Below are 23,307 nucleotides of genomic sequence, written 5' to 3' on the forward strand. Positions count from 1 at the left end.
GTTTACCCCCGCCCCTTGCATCGGCGCCTTCCTTTTCCTCCCTGACACCGCCGAGGTTGCACGCGTGAGGCCTCTCCGCCGCCGCCGCAGACGCCGCCGCGTGAGTGTGATGACCCGGCCCGGGGTGCGGGCTGGGGACGCGGGGTCCGCGGGCATGCGAGGTGGGCGGCGGGGTCTTTCCGGGACGGAGGCCTACTGGTCGAGCCACACGCGGCCTCGTCCGGCGGCCCCGGGGTGGGCAGGCCGGAGGCCACCGGGATAACACCGCCGTCGCGCCCTCTCCGCCCGCCTCAGAATGCGCTACGTCGCCTCCTACCTGCTGGCTGCCCTCGGGGGTAACTCCTCCCCCAGCGCCAAGGACATCAAGAAGATCTTGGACAGCGTGGGCATCGAGGCGGACGACGACCGACTCAACAAGGTAGCTGCCGCCCTTGCCCCGCAGCCGCCGTAGAGCGCCGTACAGGCGATTTTTCTGCCTGATCCGGCCACATGCTGGAGGGTTCGGGGAGAGGCTTGTTTCAGTCCAGTCGGCGATGTCTCGGGTAGAGAAGTAAGCAGGGTGGGGGCCAGGTGCACTGGTTCACGCCTGTAGTCCCAGTACTTTGGGAGGACGAGGCGAGCGGATCACCTGAGGTCAGGAGTTCGAAACCAGCCTGGCAAACATATGGAAGCCCCATCTCTACTAAAAATACAAAAATTAGCCGGGCGTGATGGTGGGTGCCTGTAGTCCCTGCTACTTGGGAGGCTGAGGCAGGAGAATTGCTTGAACCCGGGAGGTGGAGGTTGCACTGAGCCAAGATCGTGCCACTGCACTGCAGACTGGGCGACAGAAAGAGACCCTGTCTCAAAAGGAAAAAATAAAAAGCTGGAGGGGTACGAGGCAAAGTCGTGATTAATGAGCTTTGGAAGTTTAATACAAGTGAGATGCATAAGATTCCTTAAAAAACAAACAAAAAAGGCAGTCCTGGTGAGTGGCTCACCCAGCACTTTGGGAGGCCAAGGCGGGTGGATTATTGGAGCCTCGGAATTCAAGACTAGCCTGGAAAACATCATAAAACCTGGTCTCCAGAAAAAGTTGAAAAAAAAAAAAAGTTGTAGGCAGTGGTGCACATCTGTAGTCTCAGCTACTCAGGAGGCTGAGGCGGGAGGCTCATTTGAGCCTGGGAAGTCAAGGCTGCATGGAGTAGTGATTGTGCCACTGCAGTCCCACAGAGCCAAGCCCTGTCTCTAAAATACAATAAAAAAAATCAAGGCTGGGCGCGGTGGCTCAAGCCTGTAATCCCAGCACTTTGGGAGGCCGAGACGGGCGGATCACGAGGTCAGGAGATCGAGACCATCCTGGCTAACACAGTGAAACCCCGTCTCTACTAAAAAATACAAAAAATTAGCCGGGCGAGGTGGCGGGCGCCTATAGTCCCAGCTACTTGGGAGGCTGAGGCAGGAGAATAGCGTGAACCCGGGAGGCGGAGCTTGCAGTGAGCTGAGATCCCGCCACTGCACTCCAGCCTGGGCGGCAGAGCAAGACTCCGTCTCAAAAAAAAAAAAAAAAAAAAAAAAATCAGCCAGGTGTGTGTGCTCACACCTGTTGTCCCAGACTGAGGTGGGAGAGTCGCTTGAGCCCGGGAGGTCAAGGCTGCAGTGAGATCCCACCACTGCACTCCAGCCTGAAGTCAAAGTCAGTTTCATTGACAGCTTATTTTGCCCGTGTTGAAGATACCTGTGAGTAGTCAACATTAAGCGGTGAGACACCGTGTGTTCCCTTCTCAGTCCTAAGTCTAAGAAACCTAGTGTCCATTTATTTTTATATCACTTACCAAGCGAGGGTGGTGGCTCCCTTTGGGCAGTGCAGGTCTAGAAACTTCAGGGCGTATTCCTCTGTGGGGGACCCAGTCCTGCTGTGATTCTGGAAGGGATAGGGCCAGGGATACATTTGCACTTTCCTGGTAACAGCTGTGTGATTATCTGCTCCAGGTTATTAGTGAGCTGAATGGAAAAAACATTGAAGACGTCATTGCCCAGGGTGAGTTGATGTGGAGGGACTTTCATTTGTTTTCATGGTCCATCCTAATCCCTGCTGGTCCGTCTGTGGCCTGCCAGGTTTCGCTTGTGGACCAGAGCACCCTAGAAGCCTCACCTGAGGAGTGAGCAGGGCTCCAGTGGGCTCATGTCATGGGCGCTTCTAGACACTCCCAGGAGCAGGGCAGCAGGGGGCACCCTGTGTTCTCAGTGGACGTTTAGGTGGCCCTGCCTCTGAAGCTTGGTGTCTGGAGAACTGAGTTCATGTCAGCAGTTCTTACCGCATGCTTTCTGTGAAGGAGCTGGGGGCAGGGACTACGGGTGCCAGGGATGTTCACAGGCTTCTTGCCTCTTTGTTGGGCAGATGGTTTTTTGTTGGTGTCAGCTGAGCTGGTGGGAGTTGTTTGGAAGTTGAGCTGTTGGGGCAGCTGTTCCTGTCTTCCATGCATGTGACCAGGACAGGGCTGGCTCAGCAAACGGGCCAAGCCATGAGCACATGGCTGTGGCCAGAGATGTGGACACTGGAGCAGCATGCTCATTGTCCAGGCCGAGCATGGTGGCTCACACCTGTAATCCCACCACTTTGGGAGGCCGAGGCGGGCGGATCACAAGGTCAGGAGATGGAGACCATCTTGGCTAACACGGTGAAACGCCATCTCTACTGAAGATATGAAAAATTAGCTGGGCGAGGTGGCGGGCGCCTGTAGTCCCAGCTACTTGGCAGGCTGAGGCAGGAGAATGGCGTGAACCTGGAAGGTGGAGCTTGCAGTGAGCCGAGATTGCGCCACTGAACTCCAGCCTGGGCAACAGAGCAAGACTCTGTCTCAAAAAAAAAAAAACAACAACAAAAAACCATGTTTGTCCAACGGACATCTGAGGGTGGAGGTGGGGAAAGTGGGCAGGCAGGTAATGTGGGCCTAATTCCTAGAAGGCAAGTTTCTGGATAGGAAAAGTCCCTGTTGAGGAGTGGCTGGGGGAGGGAGTGTTCCGGAAGAACGGGAGACTTTGGCATATGGTGGGTCCATATATGTTGGGTGCCCTGTGCCATCCATGGTGCCATCTGACTTCCCTGTGGAACAGCTTCCCGGACTGGGCAGCTGCTCTGGTCTCACCTCTCTGCTTTCTGTAGGTATTGGCAAGCTTGCCAGTGTACCTGCCGGTGGGGCTGTGGCCGTCTCCGCTGCCCCAGGCTCTGCAGCACCTGCTGCTGGTTCCGCGCCTGCTGCAGGTAAGTGGTGGCCTAGTGAGTGGGCAAGGGGCTGGGGCTCAGACAGTGTTGCTGCAGTGGGGTCTCCATGGGGGGACTGGCCTGGCACTTGGGCAGTGCTCACCACGCCTCTCTTTTCCACAGCAGAGGAGAAGAAAGATGAGAAGAAGGAGGAGTCTGAAGAGTCAGACGATGACATGGGATTTGGCCTCTTTGATTAAATTCCTGCTACCCTGCAAATAAAGCCTTTTACACATACCTCAAGTATTCCATGAGCACTTTGTCAGACGGTAGTCGCTGCCCAGCTTCGCATCAAAGAGGGCAGGTTTGGGGCTGAAGTGTGGACAACATGGTGTTGGGGAAGAGTTTCTGGTGCAAAATGAGCATGAGGAGGGGAGTCTGGGCATCACAGCTGCCTGGGGCCCCTTCCTGTGGGCCTTAAGCGGTATCCTAGCTCCTAGTACACCCCAGAAAAATGTGAACGGGCCGGGCACAGTAGTTCGTGCCCATGATCCCTGCACTTTGGGAAGCCGAGGAGGGAGGATCACTTGAGGCCAGGAGTTTGAGACCAGCCTGGGCAAATAGCAAGATCCCATCTCTAAAAAACAAACTATCCAGGCGTGGTGTGCACCTGTAGTCCGTGCTATAAGTTGAGATGATCACTTGCCCAGGAGGTTGAAGTTAACAGTGGGCCATGATAGTGCCACTGCACTCCAGCCTGAGCGGCAGACATCCTGCCTGTAAAAAGAACAGCAGAGAAGCTGATTTGAAATGGAGCTTGCGTAATCAGGGCTCTGTCTTTGGGGTGGCTTGGTGCCTGGTCTTGCAAGGACAGGATTCGTAGCCCCTGGGCTTTACAAGTGGATGCAGGAAGTGAGTCCAGCTTGGGGGTGGTGTACGCCCCTGGGTTTCCCTGCAGGAGTTATGGCTCCGCCATAATGCCCTGAGCAACTTGGGCAGTCACTCCTCAGGCTTGTTTTTCTGCCGTTCACAGCCAACCCCTGCCTTACTGGGCAGATGTGCTCAGGGCTTGTGGGCAGTGACCGCAGGGCCAAGTGTTCACTGAACTAGGTCCTTTGGGGGTGGGCTTGCCCTCCCCTGACAGGCTCTGGCCTGGAATATGGGGCTAAGGACAGGCCATCACCCACCCCTCCCCGCCTCTCTGCCCTCCTGGCCCTACTCCGTACGCTGTCTCCCGAGCCTCAGGGTCTTTGCCCACCAACGTAGGCACCCAGAAGATGGTCTGCCGCTCCCACCCTGGGCTTGGGGTCAGCAACCCACCAACTGGCTTTGGTGTGGGGAGCACCTGCTCTGTGACCTCCTTAGTTCTGGGAGGATAAACAGGAGGGTATAGCACAGAAGACAGTTGGGGTGACTGGGGGAGGCCTCCCTCAGATTGGGAGCCAAGACCTGCAGGAAGGCAGAGTCCCTGGAGGGGAAGCAATGTGGGTTGTCGGGGGAGCCAGGGAGCCACAGAAGGTACTGAGATGGAGAGGGATCCAAGATGCTTTTTATTTATTTTGTTTTTCTTCTTTTTGAGATGGACCTTTGCTCTTGTTACCCAGACTAGAGTGCAGTGGCACGATCTCAGCTCACTGCAACCTCTGCCTCTCCGGTTCAAGTGATTTCTCCTGCCTCAGCCTCCTGAGTAACTGTGATTACAGGTGCCTGCCACCAGTCCCGGCTAATTTTTTGTATCTTTTTGTAGAGATGGGGTTTTACCACGTTGGGCAGGCTGGTCTCAAACTCTTGGCTCAGGCAAGCCACCCGCTTCGGCCTCCAAAGTGCTAGGATTACAGGTGTGAGCCACCGTGCCCGGCCTTAATAATATTTTTATTTTTTTTAATTTTTTTTTATTTTTTTTTTGAGACGGAGTCTCGCTCTGTCACCCAGGCTGGAGTGCAGTGGCCAGATCTCAGCTCACTGCAAGCTCCGCCTCCCGGGTTCACACCATTCTCCTGCCTCAGCCTCCCGAGTAGCTGGGACTACAGGCGCCTGCCACCTCACCCGGCTAAGTTTTTGTATTTTTAGTAGAGACGGGGTTTCACCGTGTTAGCCAGGATGGTCTCGATCTCCTGACCTCGTGATCCGCCCGTCTCGGCCTCCCAAAGTGCTGGGATTACAGGCTTGAGCCACCGCGCCCGGCCAATAATATTTTTAAAAAGACCTTTTTGGATGCCCATAAAAGCAGAGACTAGGGTGGGAGTAAAGCCAGGTGAGCAGTGGAGGAGGCTGGAACCTGGGTAGTAGGGGTGGGGCAGCAGATGGAGGAGGAAGCAGAGAAATGACCCTAGCAAGGTACAGCTAAGGAGTGCAGGGAGCAGTGCTCGCTACAACAAGGCAGGGGTGAGGCTGGTGCTGGGGATGGCCCAGGCTCAGGGAAGGGGCCCGCAGCAGGAGTGGACCTAGGCTTCCGAGTGCAGACCTGGCAATTCCAGCCTTGGACCCTGAAGGGAGGGGCCCTATTTCGCCCGGAGGTCACCATGAGAGGGGGACGTCCCACTGCCTGGGGTTTCTCATTGAACTGTCCCTTGGAGCTTGTCCTAATGGTGGGGTGCTCCCAGACCCTGCCAGGATTCTGGGAAGGACTGCCCAGTTCCTGGCTCCTGAGCCTCCCAGGGGCCTGGAGATTATGTACCCAAAACAGCCTGACCCAGATGTGGAAATAGGAGCAAAGGTCTCCCTGTGCTGAGGCAGCACCACCCATCAAGGCGACAGTCCCTCAAATGGGGCTAAGGCCCGAACCCTGGCCTTTCCCGGCCTCTCCTTGGAGAGGGGAGGACCCTAAGTCCCTGGCTTCCCTGTCAGTGGTTGTCCTGAGGAGCCCCTGGACTTCCATCCCTACTTCATCACACCCTGAACCCTGCTGGCTCCAGCAGCATCGACAGAATCCAGTCACAGGGGTCTCCTGACACCTGGCTCCGCCCTCCAAACCCTGGCCCTCCCTCCCCAATCCCAGAGTGCATTTGCCCCCGTGTACCTCCATCTGAAGATTTGGAAGAGGCCCCACGTGCGCAGGAGTCTCGCCTGTGCCGGGGCTGGAGTGGGGTGGCCGGATCTCAGCTCACTGCAAGCTCCGCCTCCCGGGTTTATGCCATTCTCCTGCCTCAGCCTCCTGAGTAGCTGGGACTACAGGCGCCCGCCACCTCGCCCGGCTAGCTTTTCGTATTTTTTTACTAGAGACGGGGTTTCACGGTGTTAGCCAGGATGGTCTTGAACTCCTGACCTCGTGATCCGCCCATCTTGGCCTCCCAAAGTGCTGGCATTACAAGCTTGAGCCACCGCGCCTGGCCTTGTTTTGTTTTTGAGACAGGGTCTCACTCTCGCTCAGGCTGACGTGCAGTGGTGCGATCATGGTTCACCCCCAGCCAGCCCAGACTCAAGTCGATCCTCCAACCTCAGTCTCCTGAGTCGCTGAGACTATAGGTGGGTACACTACACCTGGCTTAGTTTTTATTTATTTATTTATTTATTTACTTATTTATATATTTATTTTTTATTTTATTTATTATTTTACATATATATATATTTTTCTTTTTCTTTTTTTTTGAGACGGAGTCTTGCTCTGTCGCCCAGGCTGGAGTGCAGTGGTGTGATCTCAGCTCACTGAAAGCTCCGTCTCCCGGTTTCACGCCATTCTCCTGCCTCAGCCTCCTGAGTAGCTGGGACTACAGGCGCCCACCACCATGCCTGGCTAATTTTTTGTATTTTTAGTAGAGATGGGGTTTCACCGTGTTAGCAAGAATGGTCTCAATCTCCTGACCTCGTGATCCACCCGCCTCGGCCTCCCAAAGTGGTGGGATTACAAGCGTGAGCCACCGCGCCTGGCCTTTATTATTTTTTATTATTTATTTATTTGTTTGTTTGTTTGTTTTGAGATGGAGTCTTGCTCTGTTGTCCAGGCTGGAGTGCAGTGGCTGGATCTCGGCTCACTGTAAGCTCCACCTCCTGGGTTCACACCATTCTGCCTCAGCCTCCCTAGTAGCTGGAACTACAGCCGCCCACCACCATGCCTGGCTAATTTTTTGTATTTTTAGTACAGACGGGGTTTCACCGTATTAGCCAGGATGGTCTCAATCTCCTGACCTTGTGATTTGCCCGCCTTGGCCTCCCAGAGTACTGGGATTACAGGCGTGAGCCACTGCTCCTGGCACTTATTTTTACTTATTTATTTATTTATTTAAGATGGAGTCTCGCTCTGTCGCCCAGGCTGGAGTGCAGTGTCACCATCTACACTCACTGCAAGCTCCGCCTCTGGGGTTCACACCATTGTCCTGTCTCAGCCTCCTGAGTAAGTAGGACTACAGGCGCCTGCCACCACGCCTGGCTAATTTTTTTTTTTTTTTTTTTTTTTTTGTATTTTTAGTAGGGACAGGGTTTCACCATGTTAGCCAGGATGGTCTCCATCTCCTGACCTCGTGATCCACTCACCTCAGCCTCCCAAAGTGCTGGGATTACAGGCGTGAGCCACCGTGCCCGGCCTATTTTTTAATTTTGTTGTAGGGATGGAATCAAGCTATGTTGCCTAGGCTGGTCTCAAATTCCTGGACTCAAGCAATCCCCCCACCTCAGCCTCCCAGAGTGCTGGGAATATAGGTGTGAGCCACTGTGCCCTGCCTAGGAGTCTCTTCAAGTCAAGTATGGTCACGTCCTCCCTGCTTGACCCTCTCCCACCTGGGGCTCAGTTACTCTCTCCCCCTCACTCCCCCACAATCTTCCCCTGTCCTGGTCGGCTGCCTGGAGGGCCTACAGCCCTGTCTGCTCATTTACCCTTCAAAGTTCAACTTATCCTCGCTTCCCACAGGGGAGCACTCCAGAACCCCTGAGGTGCCCCACGCGACCTCCTCTCACTCATTTTTCAATTTTTTTTTTTTCCTGAGATGGAGCAGGCTGGAGTGCAGTGGCACGATCTGGACTCACTGCAAGCTCCGCCTCCCGGGTTCATGCCATTCTCCTGCCTCAGTCTCCCGAGTAGCTGGGACTACAGGCGTCTGCCACCATGCCCAACTAATTTTTTATATTTTTTTAGTAGAGATGGGGTTTCACCATGTTAGCTGGGATGGTCTCTATCTCCTGACCTCGTGATCTGCCCAGCTCGGCCTCCCAAAGTGCTGGGATTACAGGCATGAGCCACAGTGCCTGGCGTTTTTTTTTGTTTTGTTTTGTTTTGTTTTTGAGAAGTCATGCTCTGTCACCTGGCCAGGCTGGAGTGCGGTGGCACCATCTCAGCTCACTGCAACCTCTGCCTCCCAGGTTCAAGCGATTCTCCTGCCTTAGACTCCCGAGTAGCTAGGACTACAGGCATGTGCTACCACGCCCGGCTAATTTTTGTATTTTCAGTACAGAGGGGGTTTTGCCATGTTGGCCTGGCTGGTCTCGAACTCCTGACCTCAGGTGATCAGCCCACCTTGGCCTTCCAAAGTGTTGGGATTACATGCGTGGGCCACCACGGCGCCCAGCCTCTTTTTTTTCTTTTTTTTGGGGTGGAGGGAGCCTGGCTCTGAAGCCTAGGCTGGAGTGCAGTAGTGCAATCTCAGCTCGCTGCAACCTCCGCCTCCCAGGTTCAGGTGATTCTCCCACCTCAGCCTCCCAGGTAGCTTGGATTACAGGCGTATGCCACCCTGACCGGCTAATATTTGTATTTTTAGTACAGACAGGGTTTCACCAGCCAGGGCGGTCTCAAACTCCCGACTTTCTGTAATGCGCCCGTCGCGGCCTCCCCAAGTGCTGGGATTACAGGTGTGAGCCTCCGTGCCCGGCCTCCTCTCATTTTCAGCCTATGTAGACGCCTACCGGCCCCCAGTAGGGCTGGGGCAGGGTTGACTTTCCACTGCTCTCTGGGATGTCTGGGAGCATGGAGGCTGAGGACTGGGCAGCATCCCCCTACATCGCCCCATTCTGGGAAGGCCCTGCTCTGGCTTCTCTAACTCAGCTTGGGTTGGGGGCAGCCCCAAGCCCCATCCCAGACCCTCTGCAGCCCTGACAACAGCTAGGGCCAGAGATGACCTCAGCCTGGAGAGCCAGTGTTCCTGGGGAGACAGAATCTCATTGCCTCCCACCCCAACCTAAGAGAACCTCTCCTTTGGGGGTGGGGTGAGGTTCAGGGACGGATCCTGGATCCACACCAAGCCCGGCTTGCACCACTGACAAGGAGAAAAATGCGGAAAAGGGACGGAAGGGTGACATCACCCAGGATTGCTCTACCTCTGGGGCAATTATCGGGGGGCGGGGCGGCCCCAGTCAGACGCGGACAGCCCCAAAGCCTGAACAGGCAGGGCGGGACCCAGGTACAGACCCAGGTAAGAGGCCAAGGTCCGGAGGGGTCGCGGGCGCGGGACAAGGCTGAGGCCCCACGTCAGGGCGCGTGGGTCTGCGGAGCTGGGGTCCCCCACGAAGGATTTGCGGGACTAGCATCCCGCCTTGGATGTTTATGGGTCCGTCTGTGGGTGAGCCAGTGGGTCCTGGGACTCCCGAGGCCTGTGCGGCTTTCAGGTCTGGGGTGCTGCCGGTGAGTCTCTGTCCAGGGACCAGCTCCTCTGTCCCGGGTGGGTGTGGGAGGCGGACCTGGTGGGGAAGGGCGGCGGCTGCCCTGAAACCAGAGCCCCCTCTCGCGGGTACCCAGGTCTGTGTGAGGCTTCCAGCCCCCAGGCTTGGGGGCCTGCGCCCGGCCCACCCGGCCCACCCGGCTCCCGTAGGCGCGTGCCCCCAGCCGTGCCCAGCAGGGGCGGAGGGAGGGCGGGAGGCTTCGCTGGGCGGCAGCGGGGGGCGGGGCTCCAGCGCGGGGGGGCGGGTCAGGGACGGGGGCGGGGCCCGAAGGCACGGCCGTTCCCCGCGCGCCCCGATTGGTCTTCGTGTGCCGGCCCCGCCCCCGCCGTGAGTTCACACTTAAAAGCGCCGCCTCCGCGCCGCTCGCGTAGCTTCTTCGCCTCCGCCAGCGGGGACCCGCGCTAGAGCCGCAGCTGGACCCGCCCGGCCCCCGGCTCCCGGCCCCCGGCTCCCGGCTCCCGGCTCCAGCGAGCGAACGGCGAGCGGCGAGCAAGCGGCGCAGAGAGGCCCGGCCGCCCGCGGAGCCCGGAGCCCGGCGGCCGCCGCCGCGATGTTTCCCCGGGAGAAGACGTGGAACATCTCATTCGCGGGCTGCGGCTTCCTCGGCGTCTACTACGTCGGCGTGGCCTCCTGCCTCCGCGAGCACGCGCCCTTCCTGGTGGCCAACGCCACGCACATCTATGGCGCCTCGGCCGGGGCGCTCACGGCCACGGCTCTGGTCACCGGGGTCTGCCTGGGTGAGCGGGGCCGGGGGCGGCAGGCGGGGCTGGCGGGAAGGCCGCGCGGGGCCGGGGGATGGTCTCGGTGAACGGAGGGGCCCCGCGGCGAGCCGGTGGGTACCGTGGGGAGGGCTCCTGTCCGCGCCTAGGGAACCCGGCGAGGATCCAATCCGGGTCGCTGGCCCGGGGGCGGGGCCTGGTTTGTTTTGCTCCGAGGGTGCCCGGGGCCCGCCTCTCGGGCGCAAAGGTTGGGGGACGGGCAGGTGCAGCAGAAGCTGCTTAATTGGACAGAGAAAGTAATTCGTGGGCGGGACCGTGAGAATCCAAGGAGGCACCTAAGTCACCCCGTGGCCCTGGATATTACACCCTGTGCCAGCGGTCGGTCACAGTGTCCTGGGCCTCTGCAATTCCAGGCTGCTATCAGGGGGCCTGGCATGGGGGTGGCCTCTGAGAGGCGTCTGGGAACTGTGACCTGGTCCTTTCCAAGTGCCCGGAGGAGGAGCCCCGCTGAGGTCAGGGCTGGGCGCGAAGGGGCTCTTCTGCCCTCTCCTTGCACATGGTGCCCTGTGGCCTGGCTCCCCGCTGAGGCCCACCGCGTTTGCACACTTCATGGTGAGGGTGCTTCTGGGCTCTGGTGCCTGTGGTCAGGAGTGGATGGGTCTCTGTGTGCTGGGCTGGCCTCGGCTCGCACTATCGGCTGCCATGAAGGAGCAGCATTTACAGCACATAACTTCAGGAGTCCTGGGAACTGCTGCCCAGCTCCTAGCCTGTGAGGACACCCGAAATGACAGGCACCCTGCTCAGCAGGAGCTTGTCCGGGGTTCACCCCTGCCCTCTTCCTCTGAACTTTGTCCTGGGAGGGAGGGGGCTGGACCACAGAAGTGAACCCCCCAGGTCCGAATAACTACAGCTGTTATTGGAGGCCTTCAGACAAGCGCCTCAGTCGGCCCCCTGGCTTCAGGACACATCAAGGTCCCTGCTGCCCCAGCCAAGGACACTTCTCCCATAGCTTCCCCACCCTGCTCCCAACAAGACTCCTTCTCACGGGTGGTCTTGCACAGCTGGAGCCCATAGTGCAGCAGGTGCTGTCTGAGGAGCTCCTGCCTCCACACTGCCCCACTCCTGACAAGAGTGATGCACTGGAGGAGGGGCTTGGACCTCAGCTCTTCCCACAACGCTCCAGACCACTTCCAGGGACTAGCCCCAAGCTGGCCAGCACCCTTGGGCCCAAAAGGAGTGTTTGGGGTGCTTCCTCTTGGCTGCAGTGGGACACAGGTGTGCCTTCTTAGGAACTGGGTCCTGACTACTTCCAGCCCAACACGCCCGGGCCTGTGAACTGTGACCTGTGTGCCGGGCTGGGCTTTGTGGGTCTGCCCCATCCCCCCACTGCTGAATCTGGCCAAGTGGGTGAAGGCTAAGGCTGGTCAGAGTTGAGTCTCTGCCTTGTCCCCACTCCTGGGCTAGATGCCACACCAGGCCCAGTGACTCATGGGGACAGACAGTTGGGAAATACCAGGCAGAGGGCAGGTCCTGGTCTCAGCTGGCCAGCCTCAGCTGTCTGCCATCTCAGGGAAGGTGGCCAAAGTCCCAACTATAAGCCAGGTCCCACATGCACTGGGCCTCCTCCAGGGTCTGTATGCCATGGAACCCTGGACATGGGGCTATGAAGGAAGGTGGGTTGCAAAGCCCAGGAGCACGGGCCCCTAACCTTGGCCCTGTGCCCCAGGTGAGGCTGGTGCCAAGTTCATTGAGGTATCTAAAGAGGCCCGGAAGCGGTTCCTGGGCCCCCTGCACCCCTCCTTCAACCTGGTAAAGATCATCCGCAGTTTCCTGCTGAAGGTTCTGCCAGCTGATAGCCATGAGCATGCCAATGGGCGCCTGGGCATCTCCCTGACCCGCGTGTCGGACGGCGAGAATGTCATTATATCCCACTTCAACTCCAAGGACGAGCTCATCCAGGTGGGGCCTGGTGGAGCCATGCTTGGGGGTGGGCACAGTGTGAACCTCAAGGACCCTGCTCACTCTCTCCCACTCTGTCCCTGTCCTGAAGGCCAATGTCTGCAGCGGTTTCATCCCCGTGTACTGTGGGCTCATCCCTCCCTCCCTCCAGGGGGTGGTGAGTATCCCTAGCCCTGGGCACCTTCCATGAGGTGGGCCGTGGGATGAGGGACAGAGGGGGAGGCCGCCGAGAGCCATCCTTCAGGCCCTTGCCCTGCCACTGCCTGTTACCCCACTTCCCCTGTGTTACTCAAGAAGCAGCCATGGCGATGCACGCTTCCTGCCCTGCCCCCCGCCATCCCTTCCTCTGTCCCTGCCCTCCCCAGTCTGCCATCTGCTCAGTGCCCAAGCTGGCCCACAGTCAATGCCCAGTGGGTAAAATGCCCAAATGAAATAGCCACTGAATGGGGCCCTTGGTGGCCGCGTGGGGTGGTGGTGGGTGGGGGGAGCTGGCCAGTGCAGCCGCAGGCCCTCATGTACAGTCCTGTCTGTGTGTCCCATGGAAGCGCTATGTGGATGGTGGCATTTCGGACAACCTGCCACTCTATGAGCTTAAGAACACCATCACAGTGTCCCCTTTCTCGGGCGAGAGTGACATCTGTCCACAGGACAGCTCCACCAACATCCACGAGCTGCGAGTCACCAACACCAGCATCCAGTTCAACCTTCGCAACCTCTACCGCCTCTCCAAGGCCCTCTTCCCGCCTGAGCCCCTGGTGAGCTCTGCTCCGGGGACTGTGGCCTTCCCAGCCACTCCTCACTGAGCACCAAGGGAGAACACTGCTCCTTTGACTTCTGAGTGCCCAGGGTAGGGTGGGGTCTGTACAGCCTCTTCTGAGGGCTGCGGGAAAGTGCGCAGCCTCTCTAGGGGCAGATGGCCCATCCAACCTCTGTCCAGGCTCCCCGTCCAGCCTCTCTCTCTCTTTTTTTTTTTTGAGATGGAGTCTCGCTCTGTTGCCAAGGCTGGAGTGCAGTAACGCGATCTCAGCTCACTACAACTTCTGCCTCCTGGGTTCAAGCTATTCTCCTGCTTCAGCCTCCCAAGTAGCTGGGATTATAGGCGCCTGCCACCATGCCTGGCTGGCCTCAAACTATTTTTTTTTTTTTTTTTTTTTTTGAGACGGATTCTCACATTGTCATCCAGGCTGGAGTGCAGTGGTGCGATCTCCACTCACTGCAAGCTTGGCCTCCCAGGTTCATGCCATTCTCCTGCCTCAGCCTCCCGAGTACCTGGGACTACAGGCACCCGCCACCATACCCGGCTAATTTTTTGTATTTTTAGTAGAGACGGGTCTAGGATAGGTTTTGGGGTTGGGGGCTGTGGGTGGTGAAGGGAGGTGGCCCTCAGGGGCGCCAGGGACTCCAGGGGCAGAACGGGCATCCCTGGCTCCCTCCACTCCGTTTAACCCTCTTCACCACAGGTGCTGCGAGAGATGTGCAAGCAGGGCTACCGGGACGGCCTGCGCTTCCTGCAGCGGAACGGTGCGTGGACCCCAGCGGGACAGGGCGGGGTGGGCTCGGCTCTGCTGCACCCTGCAGGCCTGATGAACTGGGAATCCCTCCTCGCCCCCACCCCAGGCCTTCTGAACCGACCCAACCCCTTGCTGGCGTTGCCCCCCGCCTGCCCCCACGGCCCAGAGGACGAGGACGAGGCCATGGAGAGTGCCCAAGCGGTGGACCACTCACAGCTGCCCGGGGAAGATCACATCCTGGAGCACCTGCCCGTCCGACTCAATGAGGGTGCGCACCTCGGGGACTGGAGGGGAGGAGGGGAGGCAGGAGGGGAAGAGAGAGGACGGTGAGCCGGGGAGGGAAATCTAGGGGGTCCTGGGCTCCTCTGCCTCCACTGGCCGCTGACCTCCCGCCTACCTGCAGCCCTGCTGGAGGCCTGCGTGGAGCCCACAGACCTGCTGACCACCCTCTCCAACATGCTGCCCGTGCGTCTGGCCACTGCAATGATGGTGCCCTACACGCTGCCGCTGGAGAGCGCTCTGTCCTTCACCATCCGGTGTGGGGGCCGGGGGGTCGGGAGAGGGGCCCTGGGGACGGACTTTGGGATCATCCGCGAGTGATGGTCACCAGGGAAGGTGGGGTGGGGTGGGCAGTACCGAGTCAGGGCACAGACAGGGCCCGGCGGGTGGGCATGCGAGCCCCTGAATGCGCTGCTTGCCCTGTCCCCAGCTTGCTGGAGTGGCTGCCCGACGTTCCCGAGGACATCCGGTGGATGAAGGAGCAGACGGGCAGCATCTGCCAGTACCTGGTGATGCGCGCCAAGAGGAAGCTGGGCAGGCACCTGTCCTCCAGGTGAGCCGCCGACTGCGTGTCCACCCGGGGCCCGCGGTGCTAGTGCCGGGAGCTGAAGCCCTCTCCCTGCCCCGCAGGCTGCCGGAGCAGGTGGAGCTGCGCCGCGTCCAGTCGTTGCCCTCCGTGCCGCTGTCCTGCGCCACCTACAGCGAGGCACTGCCCGGCTGGATGCGCAACAACCTGTCGCTGGGGGACGCGCTGGCCAAGTGGGAGGAGTGCCAGCGCCAGCTGCTGCTCGGCCTCTTCTGCACCAACGTGGCCTTCCCGCCCGAAGCTCTGCGCATGCGCGCATCTGCCGGCCCTGCCCCCGCCGACCCCGCCCCCGCCGACCCAGACGACCTCGCGTCCCCGCAGCACCCGCCAGGCCTGCCCCCTTGCTGAGCGCCGCTGCTCTCGCGGCCCGGCCTGTGATCGGGGCCCTGGGGCTGCCTGAGACCCCAACCCTCTCCAGGGATCCTGCCTGAGATGCCTGCTTTACCACTGCAGAGTGAGGAGATGGGGGGAGTCACAGCTGCCAAGAGGGGCCTTTACCGTGGGCCCCTCGCCAGCCACTCACCAGCTGCACTGAGTGGGGAGGTTTCCACACCTCTCCCCTGGGCCGCTGAGGCCCCGCGTACCTGTGCCTTAATATTCCTTCCCCTGTGCTGCCTGGGCACCTCCCCCACCCCCTTACCCCCGAGAACTTTGCAGCTTCCCTTCCTGCCCCATTTTTCATGTCCTGCTGAAAAATGTGTGTGAAGAATTATTTATTTTCGCGAAAGCACATGTAATAAATGCTGCAGCCCAGCCTCTGCCCACTTCGCATGTATGTGACTGCCCGCTTGCTTGCAGAGCCTGGTGGCTAGGGTCTGGCCCTGCCTCGGCTGACTAGCGTCTCCACAGCTGCAGGCCTGCAGGGTCTCCCAGCATCGCACTCCTGGGCCTGGCATTTGGAACCTGCCAGGTTGGCCTAGGAACCCCCCGCTACAGACACATGTGAGCCTGCTGCATTCCTGCCCACCCCCCTGTCTAGGACCCATCCACATGCCCCCCAACTTGCCCTCGGCCTCCTGGCTGACCCTTGGCCACAGCCTTCTGAGGGCCAATGGAAATATTTGGGACCGAGATCCTTGGTAAATAAAAACCAAAATGTTTACAAAAGGTGTCACCTGCCCCTCCCCACACACAGCGGGGGTGTGGCTGCTTTCAGGCTTGGACAGCTGTGGGGGCTGAGGTTCCTGAAACTGAGCACAAGGGACCTGGGAAGCCTGGGCACTTGCTCCACTTGGCGTTTGGCCCAAAGTTCTCTGTCCCCCCACCCTCACAAGCCTCTCTGGCCTGGTGCACATACCTTCTTGTTCCTGTGCCCAGCCAGTACACAGGTTGGGGCTGGGATATGGAGGCAGGTGAGGTCCTAGCTGAAGGGGACTCAGCCTTGTGCTGAGGAAGTGGTTTCCTGACAGCATCTTCTGCATGGCGGAGAGGCCATGAGGGGAGAAGGCCAGTCCTTGGTAACCAAAAGGGCCCCATGGCCTGAGGGTGCTGGAGTGGAGCCCTAGGCCTGACTGGCTGTCCAGAGCTCTTAGCCCTGTCAGAGTCAGTCCCCACCTGCTCCTCCCAGAAGGCGTGGGGTGGCTGTGGTGGCAGCCCCCTGCCAACAATAACGGTTGGTTCTGGGATCTGGGACTGGGCGAGCCGGCCAGGCAGGTCCCTGTTGCGCCTGTGCCAGAGGCCACCCCCCTCCTTGGTTTCAAGGTCCTGTCCCATAAGCCCAGCCTTTTGTGGTTCAGCTGGGTCGCAGGCTGGATCCCAGGCCCCTTCCTTGAGAAGCAGAGGCCTTGCACCCCTCCAGGGTTGCTGGGCGGGAGAGTGATTCCAGCCCTTCAGGTGGGTGCGGGGGCCAGACGGGCTGGGGAGGGCTCCTCGGTCTTGGGTGGAATTTTCTCCCCACACAGGAGGGTTTCATTCTGGCCTCAGGCAGCTCCTCCTTCCAGTCCTCCCCCTGACTGGCAGCCCCAGTCAGGGCTGGGCCCCAGAAGGAGAGCCAGGAGGGGCTGTGGAGGTGGGACCTCCCTGTGTCCCCAGCTCGTTCACCCGTACGTGTACACTGAATACTGCTAAGTTAAACATTTTCTAGCATTACATGTTCATTGTTTTGTTTTGAGATGGAGTTTCGTTCTTGTCGCCCAGGCTGGAGTACAATGGCACAATCTCTGCTCACTGCAACCTCTGCCTCCTGAGTTCAAGCGACTCTCCTGGCTCAGCCTCCCCAGTAGCTGGGATTACAGGTTAGGGTTTTTTGTATTTTTAGTAGAGATGGGGTTTCGCCATGTTGGACAGGCTGGTCTCGAACTCCTGACCTCAGGTGATCCGCCCCTGCCTCGGCTTCCCAAAGTGCTGGGATTACAGGCGCCTGGCCTACGTGTTTATTGTTTAAAAACTGGGAAAGTATCGAGAAGAAAGTAAAGGCTCCCCACCCCTAGAGATAACCGCTGAAAGTATTTGGTCTGTTTCCTGCCCGGCCTTTTCCTACACACACTTTTTGGTGCCTTAAGTCAGGCTCCCCACGGACAGGAGTGGCCCCTCCCAGACGCTGGTGTCTGCGCCCGCCCCCCGCTGCCTTGTCCCAGCTCTGGGGGGTCCCTGGGTCTCCAGGGCACATCGTTGCTCCACTGCTCGCTCGAGCCTCCACGGGTCGGGCAGCCGGGGCAGCGCAGAGAGGCGGGGACAGGCCACAGCGGCGCAGAGCGGCTCCTCCCGGGGCCGGCCCAAGCAGGGGTCTCGGTGCCTGGGAGGCGGCAGGGGTCGCTCCGGGCCCGGTGCCCCCGGCGCCCCGTCCGGGTCTCAGCTGGGGCGGGGCGCGCCCAGCGTTTCCGGGAGGAGCGGCCCTGGGCGCGCGGCAGGTGCGGCGGCGCCGTTCGCAGGTAGGCGACCGCTGGTCCCACCGCTGAGGCCCCTCCACCGCCGCCCGCCCGGCACCCGCCGCCGGCACCCCCTCGGGGCCGCCGTGGCCCGCGCCAAACCTGAGCGTCTCGGTCGGGAACTCGAGTTACACCCTCGGGGCGCGCGGCGGCAGGGGTAAGGGCGGGCTTGTACCCTAGAGTTTCGGGGAGCGCAGGCGGTTGGCCGCCCCACCCAGCCAGCCCATCCTTCCAGCTCCCTGGGGCCCTGCCGCCACGCGGCTTCCGGCTAGGGTGGACCTCCGGTCTAGCCGGCAAGCCGGAGGGAGAGGCGACAACGTGGCTTGGAGGCAATGGCCCTGGCCTCTTGTGTCCCCTTCTCTCACCTGCCCAGACTTGCCCTCTTTGAAGGTCGCCTGGGCTAAGGAACCTGGAAGGACCCTGGGCGGGGAGTGAGGGGAGAGGATCACAGCTCCCTGGTTGGGGAAGGCGGGTTTTGCTGGGGAGCAGCTTTGGGAAATCCGGGATTAGGACACTGTGTGAAGGACAGGTGGCTCTGGTTAGGGGGAGGGGTGTCCCTGCAAGGAGGTGGGATGGGAGGCCCCAGGGAGTTCTGGGACAGGGAAGGGCCTTAGTGTTGGGGGGCAGGGGTATTAGGTCTCGAATCTGAGTGTTTCCGAGTGGAGCCTCAGAGGCAGGGCTCCGCAGGCTGGGACCTTGCCCCTGCAGTCTGTCGGCTTAGTTGTGTGGAGGGAGGCGCCAGTGGGCAGAAGGGAGAAGTTTGCCCTGCCTGCCAGCTGTCATGAGGCTGGGCCACACAGGCCCAGGCCAGGGGCTAAGGACTTGGTCAGGACTGGTTGAGCCCTCACTTGGGACCAGATCTCCAGTTGCAGAGCGTGACGGGCTCCTCCCTCACTGACCTGCAGCCAGCTCCTCTCAGCTTTCAGGATCCCACCTTCCTTATCACCATGTCTTCTCCACTGGCCCTTGAGATTGCCCTCACCTCCAGCTCCCCCTCTCCCAAAGTCGGCAGCCCCTCCTAGGGCTGTAGCCTCTCCCTGGGTTCCAACCTCCTGAGATGCCAGACCCACTGGGGCAGTACTCACAGGTCCTGAGCTGCATCACCCACCCGAGTGACACCCCAACCCTGCAGCATTTTCTACATCCACCCCCCTGGCCCCACCTTGCCTTCTGTCTACCTTCCCACCTGCTGCAGGGAGGGCCCTCAGCTGAGCCGTCAGACATATTTGCACCCCATCTGCTCCCCTCCTGAATTTTTTCTGACCCTCCCTTGGCTTCACAGCACCTGAAGGCCAACTGAGGCCCCCTGCTCCCATGGCCAGCCCTGGAAAGCCTGGGGCTGATGAGGCCCAGGAGGAGGAGGGGGAACTTGAGGGGGGCTCTGCAGGGCCACAGGCTGCAATGCTGGAACAGGCCCAGGAGCTGTTTCTGCTGTGTGACAAGGAGGCCAAGGGTTTCATCACCAGGCACGACCTGCAGGTGAGTCCCTCGCCCCAAGAGTTTGCTTCGGCCCTGGTTGACCTCAGCAGCTCATCTCTGCTCTCCTTCCCTGACCAGGGACTCCAGAGCGACCTGCCCCTCACACCAGAGCAGCTGGAGGCCGTGTTTGAAAGTCTGGACCAGGCTCACACTGGCTTTCTCACTGCCCGGGAGTTCTGCCTGGGCCTGGGTGAGCCTGAGGCCTGCCTATCTCCCACTGCCCAGAGCTGGAGGCCTGATCAGGAGGCCTGGCACCTGTGGCGCCCCGAGGGCTGCCTGTGCCTCTCCTCCTCCTCCCTCCGGGGCCCGTGCTGGTGTCTGCACGCACTGGCGCTTGGGGGCTCCCAGCTGCTGTCCAGTGTGTGGAGCTGACCTTCCTGCCCCTCACCTCCTCTCCCGTGCTAAGCTCCGGTGGGGCTGGGAGCCGGCCTGTCACCTCTTGTTCCCAGGCCAATAGGACCAGAATAAGGAAGAAAAACAGGAAACTGGGCCCTGAGAGAGGGCAGGATACTCGTTGGGAGGGTGAACGGGGACAGAGCCAGGGTGGCGACCCACAGCGGTGGTAATCGCTCGCTCCATGCCCGCAGGGATGTTTGTGGGGGTGGAGTCGGCCCAGGGAGCGACCCCCCGCAGGACTCCCGAGGAGACCTTTGAGTCGGGCTGGGGCTGGCTCGACGTGCAGGGCACGGGGGCCTCTCTGGATGAGGAGGAGGAGGAAGAGGAGGAGCGATTCCACACTGTGTTGGAGCAACTGGGGGTGGCCCCGGTCCTGGGCGAGTGAGTCGGCGCTGGCCCCGCTCCCACTGCCCCCTCTGCTGTTTCTCTGCCTGCATGCTGTCTGCCCTTGTCACCCGAGTGCTGGTCCTGCACAGGGTCTCTAGGGCGGGTCAGGCCTAGCCTAGCGTCAGCTGCGACTCCTTGGGAGGGACCTGGCGTGATTTCCCGCAGAATTTGCATTTCATGAGGCAGCAGCCAGGGCTGCAGGGAGGAGGGGCAGCGCCGGGCGCGGGGCCACATACTGGCACTGCCCGGGATACGCACACCGACCACGCACGCCGGGCAGGGGCGAAAGCGCTCACGGGAGGGATGCCCTGCACGCTGCAAGTGCTCCTGTCCTGCCCAGGGACGAAGGAGTCTCCCAAGGGTTTGCCGTTGGCGGAAGGGAGCCTGCTCCCCGCCTCTGCCAGCTCCAGCCTCAGTTCCCGCCCGCCCTCCAGGCAGCGGGCTGTGAGGACGCTCTGGGCCCGGCTGCAGCGCGAGCGCCCCGAGTTGCTGAGCTCTTTCGAGGATGTTCTGATACGCGCGTCAGCCTGCCTGGAGGAGGCGGCCCGGGAGCGCGACGGCCTGGAGCAGGCGCTGCGGAGGTGAGGGCCGGGGTGGGGTCTGGGAGCCAGTGGAGGGCCTCAGGGTAGCAGCAGAGGTGGTGCCGGGGGGCTGTAGCACTGGCAAGTTCTCATCCGAGGTCGCCTGGTCCCCCGAAGGCGCGAGAGCGAGCACGAGAGGGAGGTGCGCGCTCTGTACGAGGAGACCGAGCAGCTGCGCGAGCAGAGCCGGCGCCAGCCGAGTCAGGTGGGTCTCGGGCCCCGCCCCTCCCGCCAGGCCCAATCCCACCGCGCTGGCCTTCCTGGCTCCGCCTTCTCCGAATTAATCCCTCCCCGACGGCCCCACCTCCGCGGGTCCAGGCTGCCCTCAGCCGGATGAGACCCCGCTGGGCCTCAGCCATCACGCCCTCCTGGTTTTCCCCACCCGACCCCGCCTCGCCCTGGCCCACTCCCAGTCCCTGGCCCTCCGTGTACCTCTTTTGCATGGCCGGGCGGCCAGCGGAGGCTCAGTGGTCTTCCCTGCGTCCCAGAACTTTGCCCGCGGCGAGCAGAGAAGCCGCCTGGAGCTGGAGCTGCAGAGCCGCGAGCAGGACCTGGAACGCGCGGGCCTGCGGCAGCGGGAGGTGAGCACCTGGCCCCTGCCCCGTCCCTAGGGTCACCCGTGCACTCTCCCCCTGTGCCTCAGCGTCCCCAGTCCCCGGGTTGTCTGGAGCCTGGGGCCCGCGCAGCACCCCGGGGAAGAGGGGGCGTTCCTTGCCGGTCTCCATCCTTCCACCCTTCCACCCTCCAGTTAGAACAGCAGCTGCAGGCCCGGGCTGCGGAGCACCTGGAGGCGCAGGCCCAGAACTCCCAGCTGTGGCGGGCGCACGAGGCGCTGCGAACGCAGCTGGAAGGGGCGAAGGAGCAGATCCGCAGGCTGGAGAGCGAAGCGCGAGGCCGCCAGGAGCAAACCCAACGGTGCCGGGGGACGGGGCTGGGGCGGGCCCCCGTACGTGTCCCGCGGGCGGGGCCGACAGGCGCTCAGCTCTGGGCCACTTTCATCCCCATCTCAAGTCCCAGGCCCGCCCAGTGGGAGGGAGGGTCTTCTAGGGGGTCCTGGGGCTCCCCAAGGAGCCTTCCTGCAGCCGGATCACCACCTCCCATCCACAGAGAGGTGGTCGCCGTCTCCAGGAACATGCAGAAAGAGAAAGACAGCCTGCTACGGCAACTGGAGCTGCTCAGGTACAGTCAGGCTCAGGCCTGAGAAGGAAGGGGCTCAGCAGAGCTTGGGGGCTCCAAGCTCCCCAACATTCTTGGCTGCCACTCTACTCAACTGGAATCTTTTCTTATGTCTGCCTTTCTGCCTTTCACCTCTAACGCTGCAGTCCCAGCCAGACATCTCTCTTCAGTCTGAGGGGAGTCAGAGCCCGCCTCCCCCCAACCTTGAGCTCCCTCAGACCCTCTCAATGTCTGACTCCTCCTCTCCTAGGGAACTGAACACACGGCTGCGGGATGACAGGGACGCCTGCGAGGCCAGGCGGGCAAGTGGCAGCCGCAGGAAGGCTCTGACGACTGCCCACCTGCCTGGGCCCACCTGCTGCTGCTGCTGCTGCTGGGCTCGGCCCCACAGACGAGGCTCTGGCCACCTTCCCAGTGCCCGGTGACCAGCTCCGAGTGACTCAGAGCATCAGCTAGAAGCTGCTCTTCTGGGAGGCTTGTCATGGGTAGGGGGTACCCACTCAGGATGTGGGCTCTCCCCAGGGGGCCCCAGGATCGCCTGACTGAAGAACTGAAGACATGAAGGACCTAGCCTGGGAGTGGTCAGGGTCCCGTGTGCCCTCTGCCAGCCTTCGCTCTGTCCCCAAGCAACCCCAACTCAGTTCAGCAGAAAACCCCCCTCATCAAATAAAACCTACTGACTGCACTGCATCCTCCTGGGCCTTCCGTGCATCTGGGGGCCACAGCCTGTGTGTGCCACATGCATGAGGTGGGCACTGTGCACACGTGCTGTGTGGGTGAACACAGGGAGCACGGGCCTGCGGCGATGGGGCTGAGGTCCTGCGTGTCCTCTTGTGTCCCTGGTTATGCCCCAAACTCACACTACCCATCAAGGCTGGAGCCTCCACAAGGCCCTCGCCAGTGTGTGGATCAGGGTTCCCCACTGTCTCACCAGGGAGCCCCGGCAGTTCCTAGCCTCAGTCGGCCACCCCCTCCCATTCTGGTCCTCACCTGTGGCAGTGATGAATGAGCTTGGTGGGTGGGGAGCCCCCTCCTTCCTCACTCCCACTCTCCGCCTCTTGGTGCAGCCCTAGGCCGGCCCTACCATTCCTCCTTCACCTCCTCCCACCGCTCCCAGTGGCCCCTTCCAGTCTAGAGGGCATGGGCCCCCCAGAACCCCATGGGTATCTCTCGCTGGGACCCCAGGCCTGCCCGGGTCTCCAGGCTGTCCACACTGCACGCAGAGTAGCCCCTCTCCTGCATCTACCCACAGCGCTAGGCCCTCCCCTCCCCCAGGCCGGCATCCGTTCTGCCGACCCCTGCAGCCTCTGGGCGGTTCCTGGGTGCTGAGAAAGAGATGGGGGTTAGGCATGGAGGAGGGCCCGGTCGCCACAGCCCAGGCCCTCTGGCTGGGCTGGTTGCCGTGTTATCTCCGGGCCCGCCTCCCGCCCAGCTCCTCTGTCCCTGGACCGGATGAGCCCTTGATGGGCTGTTGGCACCCCCAGGGCTGCAACTCGCCCGGCCTCCGCAGTGTCGGGTCGACCCCCAGCGCCTACACCCACCGGCTCCCGCCCGCCACGCGGGTTCAGACCTGTCGAGCTCCTGACGCCCCGGGCGGG

At 61.0% G+C, this 23,307-nt stretch overlaps 3 protein-coding genes and 1 non-coding gene across 17 annotated transcripts; all 4 read left to right on the plus strand.

Moving 5' to 3' along the window:
• The first annotated feature begins 25 nt into the window (after nucleotides 1-25).
• RPLP2 (ribosomal protein lateral stalk subunit P2) lies at nucleotides 26-3,481 on the plus strand. Of its 2 annotated transcripts, none has more exons than XM_005576799.5 (5): nucleotides 26-100; nucleotides 295-418; nucleotides 1,972-2,020; nucleotides 3,146-3,244; nucleotides 3,368-3,481. In XM_005576799.5, exons 2-5 carry the CDS (start codon nucleotides 296-298, stop codon nucleotides 3,442-3,444), a joined length of 348 nt encoding a protein of 115 aa, XP_005576856.1. In that variant the 5' UTR covers nucleotides 26-100; nucleotide 295; the 3' UTR covers nucleotides 3,445-3,481. The 2 variants fall into 2 exon arrangements, with proteins under 2 accessions (XP_005576856.1, XP_065385423.1); XM_065529351.2 differs by having other exon boundaries at nucleotides 3,371-3,481.
• Nucleotides 2,056-2,189, plus strand: LOC123568939 (small nucleolar RNA SNORA52). Its single transcript, XR_006692490.2, has one exon. It is a non-coding gene; the product is annotated as a small nucleolar RNA SNORA52 (small nucleolar RNA).
• A 5,984-nt stretch (nucleotides 3,482-9,465) lies between the features above and the next one.
• Nucleotides 9,466-15,576, plus strand: PNPLA2 (patatin like domain 2, triacylglycerol lipase). The gene is made up of 10 exons (XM_015434237.4): nucleotides 9,466-9,522; nucleotides 10,141-10,506; nucleotides 12,215-12,447; nucleotides 12,539-12,604; nucleotides 12,993-13,202; nucleotides 13,908-13,968; nucleotides 14,065-14,226; nucleotides 14,362-14,494; nucleotides 14,668-14,790; nucleotides 14,868-15,576. The coding sequence occupies exons 2-10, from the start codon at nucleotides 10,320-10,322 to the stop codon at nucleotides 15,169-15,171; spliced, it is 1,479 nt and encodes a 492-aa protein (XP_015289723.2). The 5' UTR covers nucleotides 9,466-9,522; nucleotides 10,141-10,319; the 3' UTR covers nucleotides 15,172-15,576.
• A 969-nt stretch (nucleotides 15,577-16,545) lies between these two features.
• On the plus strand, nucleotides 16,546-22,399 carry CRACR2B (calcium release activated channel regulator 2B). 13 transcript variants are annotated; one of them, XM_065529328.2, is made up of 11 exons: nucleotides 16,546-16,656; nucleotides 16,960-17,057; nucleotides 18,973-19,169; nucleotides 19,248-19,359; nucleotides 19,757-19,946; nucleotides 20,369-20,533; nucleotides 20,651-20,738; nucleotides 21,022-21,114; nucleotides 21,282-21,448; nucleotides 21,641-21,712; nucleotides 21,960-22,399. In XM_065529328.2, the coding sequence occupies exons 3-11, from the start codon at nucleotides 19,005-19,007 to the stop codon at nucleotides 22,132-22,134; spliced, it is 1,227 nt and encodes a 408-aa protein (XP_065385400.1). In that variant the 5' UTR covers nucleotides 16,546-16,656; nucleotides 16,960-17,057; nucleotides 18,973-19,004; the 3' UTR covers nucleotides 22,135-22,399. The 13 variants fall into 13 exon arrangements, 12 of the variants coding, with proteins under 12 accessions (XP_065385400.1, XP_073868854.1, XP_065385398.1 ...); XM_074012753.1 differs by lacking the exon at nucleotides 16,960-17,057 and having other exon boundaries at nucleotides 20,293-20,533; XM_065529326.2 differs by lacking the exon at nucleotides 16,960-17,057.
• Nucleotides 22,400-23,307: the final 908 nt, after the last annotated feature.

The sequence above is a fragment of the Macaca fascicularis genome, chromosome 14, assembly GCF_037993035.2.
Source record: "Macaca fascicularis isolate 582-1 chromosome 14, T2T-MFA8v1.1".
Classification (NCBI taxonomy): domain Eukaryota; kingdom Metazoa; phylum Chordata; class Mammalia; order Primates; family Cercopithecidae; genus Macaca; species Macaca fascicularis.